Below are 18,135 nucleotides of genomic sequence, written 5' to 3'. Positions count from 1 at the left end.
TATGTAAATTCATATAACTCCCCACTTGCTTTTTTCCACCCCTTTTAACTTTTCCTAATTTAACAGCACTGCTCCAACAAAGCTTCATTTAAAACCAATATATAATCTGAGCCACATTTCACAAGACCCCAAAATAAACCAGATGATTTGTTCAGAACTGGAGGCATATTGCTTGCAAACGTCCCACTATCTACAGTGAGGCATAAAATTGCTCCCTGACAGCTTTTCACATTTCCAATGATTACTGGGCAATCATCACTCACAATAGGGTTTTGCACTTAGTGTGTTCTAATATGTACCTTCTAGACAGAAGCAATCTAGTATGCAGTGCTCACAGTCTGCAATCTAGCGGTGGGTGCCTGCTCTCCGATATTTATAATAGACTCACAGCTGAATTTCAAAGACATTCTCTCAACAGTACTTCATTGGAAATGAGCATTACGGTTGCAAAGGGATTCCTGATATCAAACTCTCTGATATGTGAGTACTGGAGCAACGGAGGGAGAAAAACCAATGTTTACTCCCATTAAAATATTATGATTGTGGAAGTGTAGCATTATAACCTCTTGTGCTCTTATCATTTTTTTTTTTAATTTATTTCATTCCATTTATATCAATATTCAATCTAGCCTCCTTCATCCGAGGGATTCATAAAAGATTCAGGGCCCCTGAACAAAGTACTCTCTGGGGTGCATGCAGGGAAAGGTGGTCCCTCAGGCAGGCAGATCCCAGGCCATATAGGGCATTAAAGGTTAACACCAGCATCTTGAAGCGGATCCAGTATGCAACAGGCAACCAGTGTAGCGCTTTCAACACCACATACAAGTGGGTGTCTCCAGGACGATTGCTTCCCTGTAGCCACCCTTTGTGTCTGACCCTGGAGAAAAGAGGAGAGCCACTGCAAGGCAGACCCCTGAATCCCCATATTGGCGAGGTAGCTGGCCAGTAGTTGATGGTTGATTGTGTCAAATGCAGCCGATAGATCTAACAACAGCACCACCAAACCACCTCGACCCAGATGCCTCTGGAGGTCATCCATGAGGGCAACCAGAACCGTTTCCATCCCATGTGAAAGCCAGATTGAAATGGGTCATGAGTCTTGTAACTTTTTAAGTATGTAATCTAGCCCAAGTTAAGCACTTTGAGTCCCAGTGATTTCAACATGGAATTATGTATGTGCTAAACTCTCTCCTATTATAATCAGCTGGACTGAAAAGTGTTTAACTGTCTGTATCATACCAATAAGGGTTTCTTGACTTTAAAAAAAAATAGAGACACGTAGGGCACAAACCATGAGACATGTAGGGCATCACTGATCTGAATGGAATCATTAAACATGTGCTTTTGCCTGTGAAAACAAGATCTGCTTTGGTTTTGGCTGGTCTTAATTAAAAAAGACAACTTATCATGAAGAGAAACCTGATTGTAATGTGAGCTTTTAAAAAAAAATCTTTTAGTATTGCAGCTGATGTTAAATATCTGGTAGTATTTTGAACTCAAATTCCAATGTTCTTAATTTTCAAGTGTCTCTGAATTCTAAAATCATTATATATTTGAGTGCAAAGTGAAACATTGGTGTCACTCTGTGGAAGTTACCCTGGACTATTTAAATGTATTGTAAACTTTTTCCATTTACTCAGATGATGAAATCTTTTATCCTGCCATAGCACACAGTGCATCCTACAAATGTCCTTGGTCACAATCCAACATAGAGTTGCTTTAGGTTTGATTTCTATGGGCTTAAACAGGGCTTTTGTAGGAAAAGCCCAGCAGGAACTCATCTGCATATTAGGCCACTCCCCCTGACATTACCATTGTTTCAGACAGAGCTTTGTTTGTAGAAAAAGCCCAGCAGGGACTCATTTGCATATTAGGCTATGCCCCCTGATGCCAAGCCAGCCGCAACTGTGTTCCTGTGCGTTCCTGCTAAAAAAAAACCCCTGGGCTTAATAAGTGTGCTTAACTCTGTATTGACTCACAGCTGTTTTGTAGTGTACTGAAATCTTTTGTGCAAAAGTGGTTTAACTAGGTGGTCACTTGAGGAGTTTCTAAAAATTGGGTTTATTTGTTCTTAATTTTATCCTAGATGAGCAAACACCCTATCAGCACTTTGTACATCAACCTCAACAACAGCATCCTATCCCTGGCTCTTGCATGAGAGGTGTCCATCCTGCTTGGCAAATAATCCCAAATTATTCCAGTCCTTATTCTCTCAAATGCAATGAAGAAGGACTTCCCCAAAGAGAAATCTCTTCTCCAGAAGTTCACAGGTTACAGTAAGTTTGCACTATGGAAAATCAAGCAGTAATCTTTGGGAAGGTTGGAGCTACAATTCCACATATTGCAAGCAGGGAATGATGACTGAAGTAATCATCTGTACAATTGCCTGCTATTAGCATGCAGCCTAGGAGTGATAAGACTGTCCTATTAGATACCTTCAGGTTGGTAGCCATGTTGGTCTGAAGCAGTAGAACAAAGTTTCAGTCCAGTGACACGTTTAAGACCAACAAAGTTTTATTTAAGGTACAAGCTTTTGTGTGCACACACACTTCTTCAGATACAGTGAAATGGAAGTTACCAGTCCTTACTTATAGGTAGAGGGTGAGCAGCAAATTAGCATATAGCATAATGAAGATACTTTAAGAGATACAAGAACCAAACAGGAATCACAAGTTTAGTTTATATGGTCACCATTTGTTTGGATTTAATTCCAGGGGAAAATATAGTGAAGCAAATAAATCTATCAAAATTAGATACCTGTTTAAGTAGTGTGTGAAGTCACTTTTCTCCCAGTTATTTGGGTAAATTTTTTAAAATTCAGCCCAGTTTGCATGAAGAGATTTGTCAAAGAATTTCAGGGGTATTGGTTTTTTTTAAATTTCAAACTTTTCTGTCTCTGAATAGTATTAGAATATCTTAGACATTCTTCTGAAATGCTTTTTGTAGTGTAATTGTACTTTGAAATAGGCATATGTCTAGAGTTGCCAGCTCTGGGTTTGGAAATACCTGGATATTTGGGGGATGGAGCCTGGGGAGGGAAGTGACATCAGCAAAGTATAATGCCATGGAGTCCACCCTCTAAAACAGCCATTTGCTCTAGGGGAACTGTCACCTGGAGATCAGTTGTCATCCCAGGACATATGCAGCTACCACCTGGAGGCTGGCAACTATACAGGCCCGTAGCTACAGTGGGGCCCAGGTGGGATCAGGCCACTCTATTCAACCCCCCCCCTCCATCTGTATGGTCCCTCCATTGGAGAGCATCCAATCTGCCCCCTTTGCTCACCACCACTTGCCTCCACTCTGAACAAGTGCAGCATTGCTACTGTAGGGGCTTCGGATCGGAAGGGTGGGGAGAAGCTTACTTTCAGCCAAATGCCCCTGGAAGGTTTACTGAGTTAGACAAATGAGAGGCGGGGGCTGTCGCTTTACTTGAGAAGCAGAGATAGTGTTTAGGGCCAAACTGGGTGGCTCCTTGACCCCCCCCCAAACAAAAAATGCTGCTGAGGGCCCCACCAAACATGAAATCCTGGCTATGGCCCTGCAACTATACATGATGTGTCAGCTCACCAGCTGTGTTGGAAAAGAGTGTCTGTCTGTCTCTTTAAAACTAAAAGATGGACTGGGACCTTGTCTTGAGAGCCGCAGCTTCTCCCTTGTAGGCAGGCAGTGTAGCCCTGTCACCCCCATGCCTTCCTTCTCTTCCCTTCTAGCTACCCTTGCTCTTATTGTTTGCTCTTCCAGCCAACAACTTCTGTATGTCTCTTCAACTCAGTTTGTCTTGATCACTTTCCATCTTGCTCCCATTTGTTCCTTTTCTTCTGTCAGGTCCCTGGGCTGGTCTCCTCTGGTGCTTTTCTCTTACCACACCGTCTTAGACTTCTCACACTGAAAAAACCTGCCTGCTGGCTGCATCACCAACATGCCTTTGCCCTTCAGAATGCTGCCTGATCGTTTCCCTTGGTGAAGCTGGTGTATACTTTGTGTTTTACCTTGCTGTTTGTCTCCAAAAGACTAACCCTTTCAGGGAGCTTTGGTCCTGTAAGGAAGATGCCAGCTAGACTCACCCAGTTGCATGTCAGGGAACAAACACACAGCCCTCAGACCAGCAGCTTCTTATGCATGGGAGAGGATCTCTAGGTGTTCTGATGAGGGGCCTTATGAGGCTCATGTGCCTGTTCAGTTTACATCTTCCTTTTCACAAAAGTGTTCATGCGCAGAATTATTTATCCACTGAATGCTAAAGATACACATAAGAAATTTTGGGTGGTAATAAGTTTTAAATCAAAACCATTTTCTTACAGATGTTAAATGTCTTGTCCATCCATTCATTCCAGGACTGAAGGTCATTAAGGAAAATCTCTTGAGGGTCAGATATTGTTTTAAATTCCTGATTTCTATTCCCTGCTCTATCAGAACAGTAGTGCATTGCTGGTTACAAGGGCACAGCTTGTGGGCAGGGTCCTTTGGTCCCAGCCTGCTTCTCCTCTAACATTGTTCAACAGATGAATCTGGAATAGAACAAAGCACAAAAGCATTAGAAAGCAAAAAATATAACATTATGTATTGGTAATAACAAAGCATAAATAATACAAAATAACTGGACAGTGGGAGAGGCAGGGTATTTATTTATTATTTATTTAAAGCCATCATTTCTGAGACTCAAGACAGACAATAGAATATAAAGCAATGCATCCAGACAGCATGAGAACTAATGAACAATGCAATATGGCTAGGTTTATAGGATTAGAAAACAGTGTGACCAACAATTTGCCAGAGGCAAGGTATACTATAAACAGTGTAGAAAGGGAAATTACAACACTATAAGAAATGCAGTAAAAACATGACAATATGTGTAGTAATAATTGCAATGGACTACAATCCTCTTCCATTCTAAAGGTCCCTGCCTGGACTATTCCATTCTACTACAGTCCTAATACCTTTTTCAAAATACCCCCCAGAACATTTCTGTATTGCACATTCTGTAGAATGATAGGTGTGTGGGAGCCTTCCTGACATTGTCCAATAGGGCATTCCACAAGGTGGGTGCCACCACAGAGACTTCATGTGAACCAGCAGTTTCTGATCTTACCCATTTGTAGGGTCAGGGTGGTATCTTCAGAAGGCTTTGCTCAAGGCAAACTACACTATCAGATTTTTAATGAGTTGGGTCTGGGTTCCCTGCAGCCGTACAGCACTTGCAGAGCATGGCTGTCAAAAAAAAAGGAAGGGGGGGTTATTTGCCCATTTTTGCTGCTTTGCATGCATACAATACTCTGGAACAGCATAAACAGAGAAATAACTCTCCCCTGCCATTGCTGTTTCAACACTGGAAACAGAGGCGGGGGGAGGCAGGAACCCCTCCTTCACCTATGGTGGCATTCTGAGCCCATTTGGGCGCTTCTTTATGTTTTGAAAACCATTATTCTCAGCTGCTGTGTGGCTGTGGGGAACCCAGACCCAACTCTTAAAAAAACCCAGATTTATAGTTTTGCCCTCAGATGAGCAAAGCTGTCACAGCAGAGCATAGCAAGAGAGACTACAGGTAGGTGGGTCTAAGGTAGGTGTGCCTGATTTTCTGCTTTGGTGAAGAACCTTCCCCTGGTAGCCCCTGGTTCCCAACCAATTCCCACTGTTTGCCCTTGACTGACAACTCTAGTCTAAGGGTGATGAACTATTCTATAGGTGATAACCAATACCCTGAACTGAACTGAACAACTGATTGGTAATGGAATTACTGCAGAATGAGTGGGACATTCATACTCTGCCTAGTGCCCTGTAGTAACTGGGGCTGCAGCATTTTGTACCCACTGGAATTTCCAAGTGATGTTAAGTGCATACTGATGTTGAGTGCATTGCAATAGTCTGAGCTCAAAGTAACCATACCATGGATCAATGTGGAAACATCAGCCAAGGCAAGATAGGGGTGCATGATCTGGACTTAAGGTAGAAAGCTATTTTTGCAGCTGCATTAATTTACAATGAAATCTTAATTTACAACAGTGCTCAGCAAATTTGCAGCGAACAAGTTAGCTCTGTCCTCTTTTTTGAGCCACATGATGTTATATTTGCATCTACATATGCCAGTGCGGTTAAAGTAGATCTCAAGGACTAAGAGAGTAATGAATTGATAGATTATTGTTTTATACCACATAAAAGGGATTGTGTGTATTTATTTACTCATGATATTTATATACTGGCTTTCTCCTAATGCACTTTACAATTCAAAATATTAAATATCTTCTCCAATACTGTTATAATCACTTTTTTTTTTGCACTTCAGGCAAAGGAGAAAGTGGTACACACATGAACCTTTGCACTGGATGGGAGAAGAATAGCACCAGTACCTTTTCCCATCCACCTCTCTTTCTCCTCCTTCATGCATGCCCACACACCCTTTCTTTAATTGGAAAAAGAAGCATGCTATTGACTCTTTCTCCCTGCATCACTGCAGCTATGTGCCTCTTCTAGGGAAAGCATAGAGGTAACTGTATATTACTCCCCTGCAGAGGAAGCTACAATTTGGACTGGGCAAACTGCAGTGCAGATCTGTCCTGAAATGCTGTAATTTGTGTACAAGGTGCCATTTTGCAACTGGCTCTTCTCTAAGCTGCCATGTTGTAACTGGTAGCTCATAAATGCAGTAGCTCCTGGAAACATAAAGCCTGCCCTGCCCTGCCAATGTCAGCAACAAAGATACAGCAAAACAGAAGATTTCTTTCAGGCACTAGTAGTCTCTTCTGGAACTGATGGCATAAGGGGTGGCCAACAGTAGATCTCCAGTTGCTTTTTGCCTACAACTCCCATCAACCCCAGTCATTGGCCATGCTGGCTGGGGCTGATGGGAGTTGTAGAGAAAAACATCTGGAGAGCTACCGTTGGCCACCCCTGGCATAAGCTCTTTAGGCTGGGCCTTTTCTCTGCTGCCTTCCCCTTAGGTCACATAGGTGACCCCAGAGATGGTGTGTTACTCTGTCTAGTTGACTCTTCTGGATCTGATGGCATGAGAGAGAGATACAGAGAGTATTTGTATTTCACTTTCATTTTAACTGAGGGTTTCTCAACTTCTTGAGTTTTACCGTTTTTAGGTAAAATTATTGAGAGGGCAGTGGCGCTGCAGCTACAGAGGTTTCTAGATGACGCTTCCGTCCTAGACCCGTGCCAGTCTGGTTTCTGGCCAGGCCATGGGACGGAGACGGTCTTGGTCGCCTTGGTAGATGACCTCCAGCAGCAACTGGATCGAGGCGGCGTTGCAGTGCTGATGTTACTAGACCTGTCGGCGGCATTTGATACAGTCGACCATCAGCTACTGATCCACCGCCTCGCCGACATAGGGGTTAGGGGGTTGGCCTTACAATGGCTTTCCTCCTTCCTTATGGGTCGGGGACAAAGGGTGGCGATTGGGGGTGAGTGGTCCCAGAGGCGCACACTAAATTGTGGGGTGCCTCAGGGAGCAGTTCTCTCCCCGATGTTATTTAACATCTATATGCGCCCCGTTGCCCAGATTGCCCGGAGGTTTGGGCTGGGTTGCCATCAATATGCAGATGACACTCAGCTCTATCTGCTAATGGATGGCCGGCCCGGCACCGTCCCAGGGAATCTGGATCAGGCTTTATGTCACGAGCTGGGGCCAGGCCAGGCGAAGTCCAGGGGCAGTCCAAGGTCTGTAACCGGTGAGCAAGAGTGTCCAAGGTGCCAAAGCCAAATCGTCGTTCAGGTGTCGTAGGTCAGAGGTTCAGAAGCTGTAGTCAGGGGGTCCAGAAGTCAAGCCAAGGTCAGGAGGTCCAAAGTCAAAAGCCGAAGTGGATGCTAGGACATCAGGTAGATGACTAGTCGCTTCCACAAAGCCTTCTCTCAAAGCCTACAGCTATATAGCCCTCTGCTGTCTGTTGCCCATTTGGGCTAATTGCTGACTCAGAGGGCAGCCAGGATCCTGCTGAGACTCAAGCACCCTCACTCCTAGAAGGGCCAGAATCCTTTCAAAACTCAGGGCTCAGGGAGCGTCTTGCTTGTGAGCGTGCCACCTTCCTCCGATCCCTGAGGTCCTGACGAAGGCGGTCACGCACACGAGCCACCCGAGAGGGCGAGGCAGGGGGGCTTGGATCTTCTCCAGCAGGAGGCAGGGGCACTGGTGCAGGTGGCAGGGGCACAGTTTCTTCAGCAGGCTCGGCTTCTTCTGCAGGGCCCCCAGCACCCATGACACTTTACAGGCTGCTGCAACGTGGCTTAGGCTGAGTGGGCTGAAGTTGAACCCAACGAAGACAGAGGTCCTTTGCGTGGGTCGCCGGCGCTCTGGGGAAGGAAATATCTCTCCCAGCCTTCGACGGTGCGCCATTGAAACCAGCGCGCCAGGTAAAGAGCCTGGGTGTTTTACTGGAGCCTTCATTATCAATGGAGGCCCAGATAACAGCCACTGCCAAGTCAGCATTCTTCCATCTGAGGCAGGCGAGGCAGTTGGCCCCTTTCCTAGAGCGTTGGGACCTAGCAACAGTGATCCATGCGACGGTCACCTCAAGATTGGACTACTGTAATGCCCTCTACATGGGGCTGCCTTTATGCTGGACCCGGAGGTTGCAGCTAGTGCAGAACGCGGCAGCCAGGCTGTTGTTAGGTCTCCCGAAATGGGAGCACATACGGCCGGGGCTACGCGGACTGCACTGGCTGCCAATTACGTACCGGGTCCAGTACAAAGTGCTGGTCATCACCTTTAAAGCCCTATATGGCCAAGGACCGGCCTACCTGAGGGACCGTCTCTCCCCGTATGAACCCCAGAGAGCACTGAGGTCAGTAGGAAAAAACAAACTGACTATCCCTGGGCCAAAAGAGGTTAAACTTCAGAACACCCGTGCACGGGCCTTTTCCATCGCGGCCCCATGCCTATGGAATCAGCTCCCGGAAGAGGTGCGGGCCCTGCGGAGCCTTGATCAGTTCCGCAGGGCCTGCAAGACCACCCTCTTCAAGCTGGCGTTCACGGACTGCTGATCCATGGCGTTTAATAAAGGAAACCGCCAATATGGTCCTGTCGAGGGACCCTGTCATTATGTAAACTGACAGAAATAGCGTCAGAAACACCATGGTGCTGTCAGAATAAGTTAAGTGTAATTACGTATTAACTGGTTTTTAAATAATGTTAATTTAATGTCTTATTATCTATTGTATCGTGTTTTTATGAATGTTGTTAGCCGCCCTGAGCCTGCTTTGGCGGGGGAGGGCGGGATATAAATAAAATTTTATTATTATTATTACCTGTATGTGATGGTGTCAGCTGCCTCAGTCTGGTCTGCCTCAGTCATGTATAAATAGGGTTGCCAGCTCTGGGTCTGGAAATACTTTGAGATTTCTGAGGGTTGGAGCCTGGGGATGGTGAGGAGAGGGAGTTAAATAAGGTCCAATACCATGGACTCCACTCTCCAAAGCAGCCATTTTTTCCCAAGGGGAATGGATCTTGGTTGCCTGGAAATCAATTGTAATAGTGGGAGATCTCCAAGCACCACCTGGAGGTTGGCAGCCATATGTGGGAGTCTGGTTTTATTTTATTTTTTTTAAGAGTAGAAATCTGCTCACAGAAGAGGGATTTGAGCCCTCTCCTTATCCACAGCTTGTCTCAGCAGTCTGTCCCTTCTGACATGTCTGTCCTCAGCAACAAGGAGATTGCATAACCTCTTTAACCCCCATGTTTTCCTCTACTGCTTGGACTGCCACTTCCACTTTATATGGGATTGGACCGACCTAGATTTAAGCATATCACACTGAATTACACACTCTATCACACTGAAGTTGCAGTTTGAACATAATGTATTTTAAATCACCTGTTTGTCTTTTCAATTGTGTATGTTTATATTTTGTAAGCCACCTTGGGTACTGTGGAAAGGTGGGATAAAATATTTTAAATAAACAGATCTTGTTTGCATGTTATTTTTTGCAATAATTTCATGATGGTACTTCCCTGTTGATCATGTGTTAAACTATTTTGTTTGCTTCCCCCCCCTTGAAATCTGTCTCATCGCTAAAGTGTCTTTTTCTAAAAAGCTAATTTAAAAAAATACACTTCTTTAGCATCCTCAGCTTTCAGTATTTTTCAGCTGACCATTCTTTCTTCTCAGTGACCAATTACAGAATCAGCTACTAGATGGAAGAGTGTCATCCAATACATATGGTCCCTGTGAAGATATGAATAGGTACCTGCCCAATTGCATGGCTCAGGTTACTAAACCTCCATACCCAGCCGTTGTCCCAAGACCTCCAAGTAATTCTGCAATCAGGGGAACATTGAGAACAAGTACTTTGCCAGATGAATTGCGTAAGTTGTTGCCAGTTTTTTCTACAAGTTTTGTTATTTTTTACCTCTGAGAACTGCACATGAAGTCATAGAATAGGAAGGAAGGAAGGAAGGAAGGAAGGAAGGAAGGAAGGAAGGAAGGAAGGAAGGAAGGAAGGAATTTCATCCTCCTGGTAGGAAAGTGAAACACATCTGAACCACACCCTGCTGACCCCTTATGTTAGTTGTGGTTCTTCCAGGCATGCCTCATCACAACTTCTTTTAATAGTGGGACATCATTTGTGGTCATCTAAAGCTGATGTCTGCCCCGTGTCATGTGGTTTGATCCTCCAGGTGTCTTTTTCTTGAAAGTAAACTTACACGGTGGGGTCAAGTCCAAATCAAATGAGAGTTTTCGTGATTCTCACTTGGGGCATTGTCCCAGGTGGGAACTACTTAGAAGCAAATCTTTTCGGTTGGAGTGTCCTGCTACTCCCCAGATTTTTGAGGAAAAACATCCCGTGTATGCTGACCTTGAGGGATGGAGAGATAAGTGTGGTCTACAAAATAATCTACAGGGCCTTTCTTGTCTACTGCAAGCTTGCCAACTGGCTGATCCCTCACTTTTAATAATAAAAGTTTGCATTTATATAGAGGTTTCAGTCCTATAAGGTAGGCTGGTAATATTCTTATGTAGAAGATCAGGATCTGCGTCAGAGAATGGCTATCAATAATCTATGGAGAGACACAGTTTGAATGAGGGCACCCTAGATCTTTGTTTGTTTTCTCAGCCACTGTACTGCACCAGATTTTCCTGCGGAAGATGCGGCAATATAACAACTTGCACATGCAGCTCCAAAATGCAGCCATTTCAGCCCATGAAAAAGCAGGGGGGAGGCAAGAACCAATGCTGAGGTCTTAAGCAGAATTGGATCATGTCATCCATAATGGAGTTTTGACCATACATCTCTTTGAGGAACAAATGAGAGTCTGAAGGATTAAGTATCTTTGTTATTCCTCCAGACCATAATAACTCTCTTGTAGAAATTGCTTTAGTTGCCAGATCTAAGAATCATTTAGCTGGTTAGAGAAGCAGCAGTACTCGACTACCAAATGTGCTTTTGCATTCCCAAGACTCATGTGAAGAGGCTGTGGGACAAATTAAAGAGTAATTCAAAGGATCCCTGGGAAGGTGCCTTGTGATGATCTTAAGACCACCAAGCCAGTTCAGTTTCTTTATATAAATCAGGGCTTTTTTTTTTAAGCAGGAATGCACAAGAATGCAGTTCTGGCTGGTTTGGCATCAGGGCTGTGGCCTAATATGCAAATGAGTTCCTGCTGGGCTTTCTCTAAAAAAAAAGCTCTGTGTGAAACAATGGCGGTCGGGGTGTGTGGCCTGATATGCAAATGGGTTTCTGCTGGGCTTTTCTTTTTAAAAAGCCCTGATATACATAATCAAATAAGGTAGAACTTATGGACTTCACAGTCAAAGGAAAGTTGGAGGTCTATTTCTTTTTTTCTCTCCTAGAGTTGCCAGTTTTGACTCATCATATTCATGTGAACATCTCTCCTAGGTAAAGTCTTTATAACCTATTCTATGGACACAGCTTTGGAGGTCATGAAATTTGTGAACTTTCTGTCTATAAATGGATTTCAGACTGCAGTAAGTAGTCCATTCTGAAAGAATGAATTGCAACCAAGGGAAATGGTGGGATGGGAGTTGGGGAAAAAGATATGCCACTTCACGTTGAAAGTTCATTCCGGTTAATGTTTCTGCCTACATTGCTGAGTGTCGTATTTAAATGTGGAGAGGAATTCCTTTGAATAGGATGTTGAAATTCCATTATTGCAATCTCCATTTTAAATAGATGTCTTGCAACTCTTATGGAAAGAGGTTGAATTGACAACTCTTAACTGCACCAAATTATTTCTGGAGCACTATAAATGCACAGCATGCTATGCAGTTTGTTGTGCAAGGATCACAGCTATCTACCACTGACAGAGGGTGAGAGGGAGAGGCAACTCTGAATTCTGGTACACAGGTACAAATCTAGAACCATTCCTTCCAGACTAACCTGAATATTAAAACTAGTTGGTCCCTTGGCTATCCATACCTACTGGAAGGTCCTGCAATTACCAAGAGATGCTTGGATGCTATCAATGCAATGCTGATCATGCATTTTGCTCATTCCATGGCAACAGTGGCCTAACCTCTGTTGCCAAGAGTATTTCCACCCACTGCGGAGTCTCAGGTGACAAGAGGGGGGAGAAAAAATTACCCTTAATGTTCCTTGTCAGCTGCAGTAGTTTCAAAGACAAATTAAGCTGCTGAAAATTACTCACTTTTACTAATAAGAGAAAGGACAGCATTGCTAGTTTTTACACAGGATTATCAACATTTGAACTCTAAGGGCTAAACCAGTGGTTATGGGGGAGGAAGAGGTTGGATTTATACCCTGCCCTTCACTCAGCGTCTCAGAGCAGCTTACAATCTCCTTTCCCTTCCTCTCCTTACAACAGACACCCTGTAAAGTAGGTGGGGCTGAGAGAGTTCTTTTCAGAATTGCTCTTGAGAGAACAGCAGCTGTGTGTGAAGGAATGGGGAATCAAACCGGATTCTCCCAGATTAGAGTCCATACTCCTAACCACTACACCAAACTGGCTCACATTATTACTTGACCAACCTGTTCACCTTTAAAATGGTAGCCAGGGGTCTAATTGTTTCATGGAAAGTGGAGTGCATGTGCAAGGGGAGTTAAACCCTGCCTATTCTCCTTCCTTACAATTTTGCTGTCCATTTAACACACATGAAGTTTCCATATATTTAATTAAACAATATCAAGGTCAGTATTGTCTACTCAGAGTTGCAACAGTTCTCCACAGTTTCAGACAGAGCTCTGTTTACATAATACTGCCTGGTTCTTTTAGGTAGAGATGCTGGGGATTGAACCTAGAACTTTCTTCATGGCAAGCAGATGCTCTACCACTGAGTGATGGCCCCTACCTGCTTTGAAGCATTTTTTTTCTATCAGCCACCTCCAATACCATAACTGAAACAGATTGAAAGAAAAACATTTTCAGCAACAAAAGACAATGACATAATGATACAGCAGAGTTTAGCTCTTTTCACCTGTGATTAAAAACAAAACACCTACTTCCTTTCCCCATTTCGTACTTGAATATTAAGACACATGAAGAAATACGCTTGGACTCCCCCCCCCCCAGGCCATAATGTTTAACATGGCCCTAACTGGAGGGCACATCAGAACCCAACACCTTAATATTGTGACAAACATCTAGGGCTACCCTTGTTAGTTTGCTACAGCTTAAATAAAGACTTGAGTCAATTTAAAGCTAAATGCTAGCAAGGGAAAAATCACGCTTGTTTTCTTATAGATCGATATATTTGAGGACACGGTTCGAGGTATTGATATTATTAAATGGATGGAACGATACTTGAGTGATGTAAGTAAAGATGAAATATAATTTTGCATGATTATTTTCCCACACTGGCAGCTGAAAGAAAATCTGTAAGGTTGTCAACTAGAATGCCATGGACTAAAATAGAAACTACCCTTCCCTGTGGGTTAATTATTCATGTTTTTCCTGCCCTTATCTTCTCCCCCCTTTCTAATTTAAAATTTGAGGCTTTGAGAGAGACACAGCTTTCTTATGTCAGTAAAACACTAGTGTGTCTGCTCAAAAACAGAATAAGTTACACATGGGCTTTTTTTAAAAAAAGCTCAGCAGGAACTCATTTGCATATTAGGCCACACACCCTGACACCAACCCAGCTGGAACTGCATTCCTACTCAAAAAAAGCCCTGCATATGAATAAATACATCCACGAACAGTATATAATTTTGGCCCCAATCCCAAAATGCTGTATGATGATACCGACTTCTCAGCCATTTAGTTAGCACTATCAGTGTTAACTCTAGCAAGTCATCTGTAGAGGAAGGGAAACCATCCCCAAACAAATGCTCTGCCCCATCAGGAACATGTGGACTGACCACTGTTGAAAACAAAAGCCTAACTGGAGAGACTTGATTCCACTCCCCCCCCCCATGACCCTGATCTAATTATAAAAGGTAAAGGTAGTCCCCTGTGCAAGCACCAGTCTTTTTCTACCATTTCCACGGCAGACTTTTTATGGGGTGGCTTGCACCATTGCCTTCCCCAGTCATCTACACTTTCCCCCCAGCAAGCTGGGTACTCATTTTACTGACCTCAGAAGGATGGAAGGCTGAGTCAACCTCGAGCTGCCTACCTGAACCCAGCTTCTGCTGGGATCGAACTCAGGTCATGAGCAGAGAGTTTGGACTGCAGTACTGCAGTTTTACCACTCTGCGCCACGGGGCTGCTGATCTAATTATACACATTTCTAATTTTGGTTGTATGAACAAGAGCCCACTTCATCAGATGTATGAAGTATATCCTATATTGGTACACATATATGTGTTGTACAAATATATAATTACAAAATTAGAAACATGTAAAATTTAAAAATATGATTTAATTATACACATTTCTAATTTTGTAATTGTATATTGTACAACACATATATATGTATACCAATATAGGATACACTTCTTATATCTGATGAAGTGGGCTCTTGTTCACACAAACTTCACGTCACAATAATCTTTAGTAAGTAGATCAGTAAAAAATCTATTTCAGTTTACCCTTGTACTTTTACCTAGCACAAAAGCAGGGGCAAACTGATTATGTAGTGTTGCTGGATGAGAAATATTAGGATCATTGGGATTGATTTTGCTGACAAATTATCTAAGAAGATTATGTCACTTTGTTACCTCAACCAGGTGTCTTTCTGGATATCAACTTGTCATATAACGTTTAATGTCTATAGTAAGTAGCAAAGTAGAATTTACAAAGGGATACTAGATGCCCCACTAGTACTGCTTGGACAATGTTTAATGTGTAATTAAATCTAATTACATTACTTCTCTCCCCCCTCCCCTCTTCATTGTACTCACTGTGCTGCAGCAAAGGTTGTGATTAGTCTTGCTGCAGCAGCAAAGCAACTGAGATGCAAAGCAGTGGCTGCCCAGATAGTGGCAGGCTGCCCAGCTCTCAGGAGGGCAAAGGATCTGTATCTTCCCCACCCCCACCCCCAATGCACCATCTCCTATCCTCTGTCTTCTTCTGGCACCTCAATGCACCTGGGGAAAAGTAGTCTTCAGGGGGCATCTGACATAATACCATCCTCAGGGTGTGTCAGAGTGCCGCTATAAACAAAGGAGGGAGAGAACATCTGCCAGCTGGCCTACCATTGTGCTGGGGAAAGGGAAAGAAAAAAGGAAGGAAAGAGAAAGGAGGAGTAACAATGCATTTACAAATGACATTTCTTTGTTCTTCATTATTCCCCTTCATTGTTCAAACTAATGAAATCTCCCTCCCCCCACCCGCCCAATTCATTTTAGAATGAATGCTGTGGCAAAATAGGCCAGAAGCACCCTGCTGTGCAACCACTTATTTGCCTGGTACTGCATCCCAGGAAGGTGCTTCACTGACCCCGACCCCTTAATCTACCTCTCACTAGCAACCACTCAGAACCCCTGATTATGTAGTATCACCTTTTGCAAGCTTGTTGTGAAGTCCCAGTTGAAGAAAAAAACTCTCTTCTCCTATCCCCAGTTGGTAATAGATATGAGAGTCTAGCCAGCTTTTTAAAAAGCCAAAGCATTATGAAGAAACACACAGCATTCAAATTTATATTACTATTAAAATCTGTTTTAGTAACCTGAGGAAGTAGGCTGAGATGTTAACATACATTTGTTGTGCACACTTCTCAGCCAGCTAGAGCAGCTGTATCATATTTCAATACTGCTAACATATCCTGAACCTTTCACTGTTTCACTCCCTAGAGACAATGGAGAGAAAGCAGAACTTGGGTGTGTGTGTGTGTGTGTGTGTGTGTGTGTGTGAGAGAGAGAGTTATCATTCTAAATATGTTAAAAAGTGAAACCACTTATTTAAAACATCTAAAAGTTATTTTGTCACAGATTTAGGAGTTTAAAATCCCTAAACCTCTGCATCCATGAATATCATTAATAGGCTACTGTATTTCATTCTCATTGTAGCTGTAAGAAATGTAATAAATAAACCCATATACTGCTGGTACCTTTTACTTGTCAAGAAGTGAAGGGAGGTTTAGATGCTGCCACTCCCACAGAAGGAATGCCCAGCAAAAGCAGTATTATTCAATTGTTCCTTATCTTGTACGTCTCCTAGCTAGTGGCATGATACCTTTATTTATTTTATTTATTTAGTATACTTCTATTCCGCCCATTCCCCATAGGGCTCAGGGCAGAGTACAATAAAACAATTAAATGCAATTACGGTAAAACATTTTATAAATGAACAACTCAACAGCACTCAGAAAATTTTCCATATCATCACAATATTGCCCAGCCTGGCTGTCTCACATCATAACAAGATGTTATCCCATAGAGATGGCAGATATTATTCCATTTTATAGCACAGATGACAGTGCCAGCAGGGGAGGCCAACCAAATCAAGATGCTAGAAGTACTGTGGATATGCCACAACTGGAATGCATGTGCTTTCAGAGAGAGTCACTGAATTGTGTGGAACAGTCTAGTCTATAAGCCAGGGCTTTTTTTGAGCAGGAATGCAGTTCCAGCAGGCTTGGTGTCAGGGGTATGTGGCCTAATATGCAAATAAGTTCTTGCTGGGCTTTTTCTACAGAAAAGCCCTGTGTGAAACATTGGTGATGTCAGGGGGTGTGGCCTAATATGCAAATGAGTTCTTGCTGGGCTTTTTCTACAAAAAAAAGCATTGCTATAAGCTATGTTAGGATCCCAGACTAAAGTTTCTAAGGGGTCTGTATAAAATGAATCACCTCTATGCGTGTGTGTTCTGGAGTGGCACTGGGTAGGCACTGAATTTGTTCTGAACACAGAATCAGGCATCCTGACAATATTCTTTCATTTTCATAAGTAGTATATCTCTAGACCTTCTGGTTCTGGAAAGAGGCTTGAAAGTATATATCTGCAACCCTTGCCAGTCTGGCTTTCGCCCGGGTTACGGGACGGAGACAGTACTGGTCGCCCTGGTAGATGATCTCCAACGGCACCTGGATCGGGGGGGTGTGGCGGTGCTGAAGTTGTTGGACCTGTCGGCTGCGTTCGACACGGTTGACCATCGGCTACTGACCCGCCGCCTCGCCGATGTAGGGGTGAGGGGGTCTGCCTTACAATGGCTTGCCTCCTTCCTCGAGGACCGGGGACAAAGGGTGGCAATTGGGGGCGAGCTGTCCCAGAGGCGCACACTGGATTGTGGAGTGCCTCAGGGGGCAGTTCTCTCACCAATGCTATTTAATATCTATATGCGCCCCGTTGCCCAGATTGCCAGGAGACATGGACTTGGGTGCCATCAATATGCAGATGACACCCAACTCTATCTGCTAATGGACGGCCGGCCTGACTGCGTCCCAGAGAATTTAGACCGGGCCCTGCAGGATTTGGCAACCTGGTTGAGGAAGAGCGGGCTGAAACTGAATCCAGCGAAGACAGAAGTCCTTTGTCTGGGTCGGGGCGCTCGGGGAGGGGAAATACCTCTCCCGGTCTTCGACGGGGCGCCGTTGAAAGCGGCGCACCGGGTTAAGAGCCTGGGAGTTTTACTGGAGCCTGCATTATCAATGGAGGCCCAGATTGCAGCCACTGCCAAGTCAGCCTTTTTTCATCTAAGGCGGGCAAAGCAGTTGGCTCCCTTCCTAGAGCGCCAAGATCTGGCAATGGTGCTTCATGCAACGGTCACCTCGAGACTGGATTACTGTAATGCCCTCTACATGGGGCTGCCTCTGTACCGAACCCGGAAGCTGCAGCTGGTGC

General features: G+C 43.9%; 1 protein-coding gene across 3 annotated transcripts in view; it reads left to right on the top strand.

Moving 5' to 3' along the window:
* TRAF3IP2 (TRAF3 interacting protein 2) overlaps window positions 1-18,135 on the top strand; it is a 39,698-nt gene that overhangs the window by 14,939 nt on the left and 6,624 nt on the right. For all 3 annotated transcript variants that reach the window (XM_060238235.1, XM_060238228.1, XM_060238221.1), the window contains 4 exons: window positions 2,087-2,276; window positions 10,104-10,300; window positions 11,833-11,921; window positions 13,655-13,723. In XM_060238235.1, coding sequence (XP_060094218.1) covers window positions 2,087-2,276; window positions 10,104-10,300; window positions 11,833-11,921; window positions 13,655-13,723 — 545 coding nt within the window. The remainder of the gene's footprint in view (window positions 1-2,086; window positions 2,277-10,103; window positions 10,301-11,832; window positions 11,922-13,654; window positions 13,724-18,135) is intronic.

Source organism: Heteronotia binoei, chromosome 1 (genome assembly GCF_032191835.1).
Source record: "Heteronotia binoei isolate CCM8104 ecotype False Entrance Well chromosome 1, APGP_CSIRO_Hbin_v1, whole genome shotgun sequence".
NCBI classification, from domain to species: domain Eukaryota; kingdom Metazoa; phylum Chordata; class Lepidosauria; order Squamata; family Gekkonidae; genus Heteronotia; species Heteronotia binoei.
The sequence above is the reverse complement of the archived record's forward strand: the minus strand, read 5'-3'. Positions and strand labels throughout refer to the sequence as shown.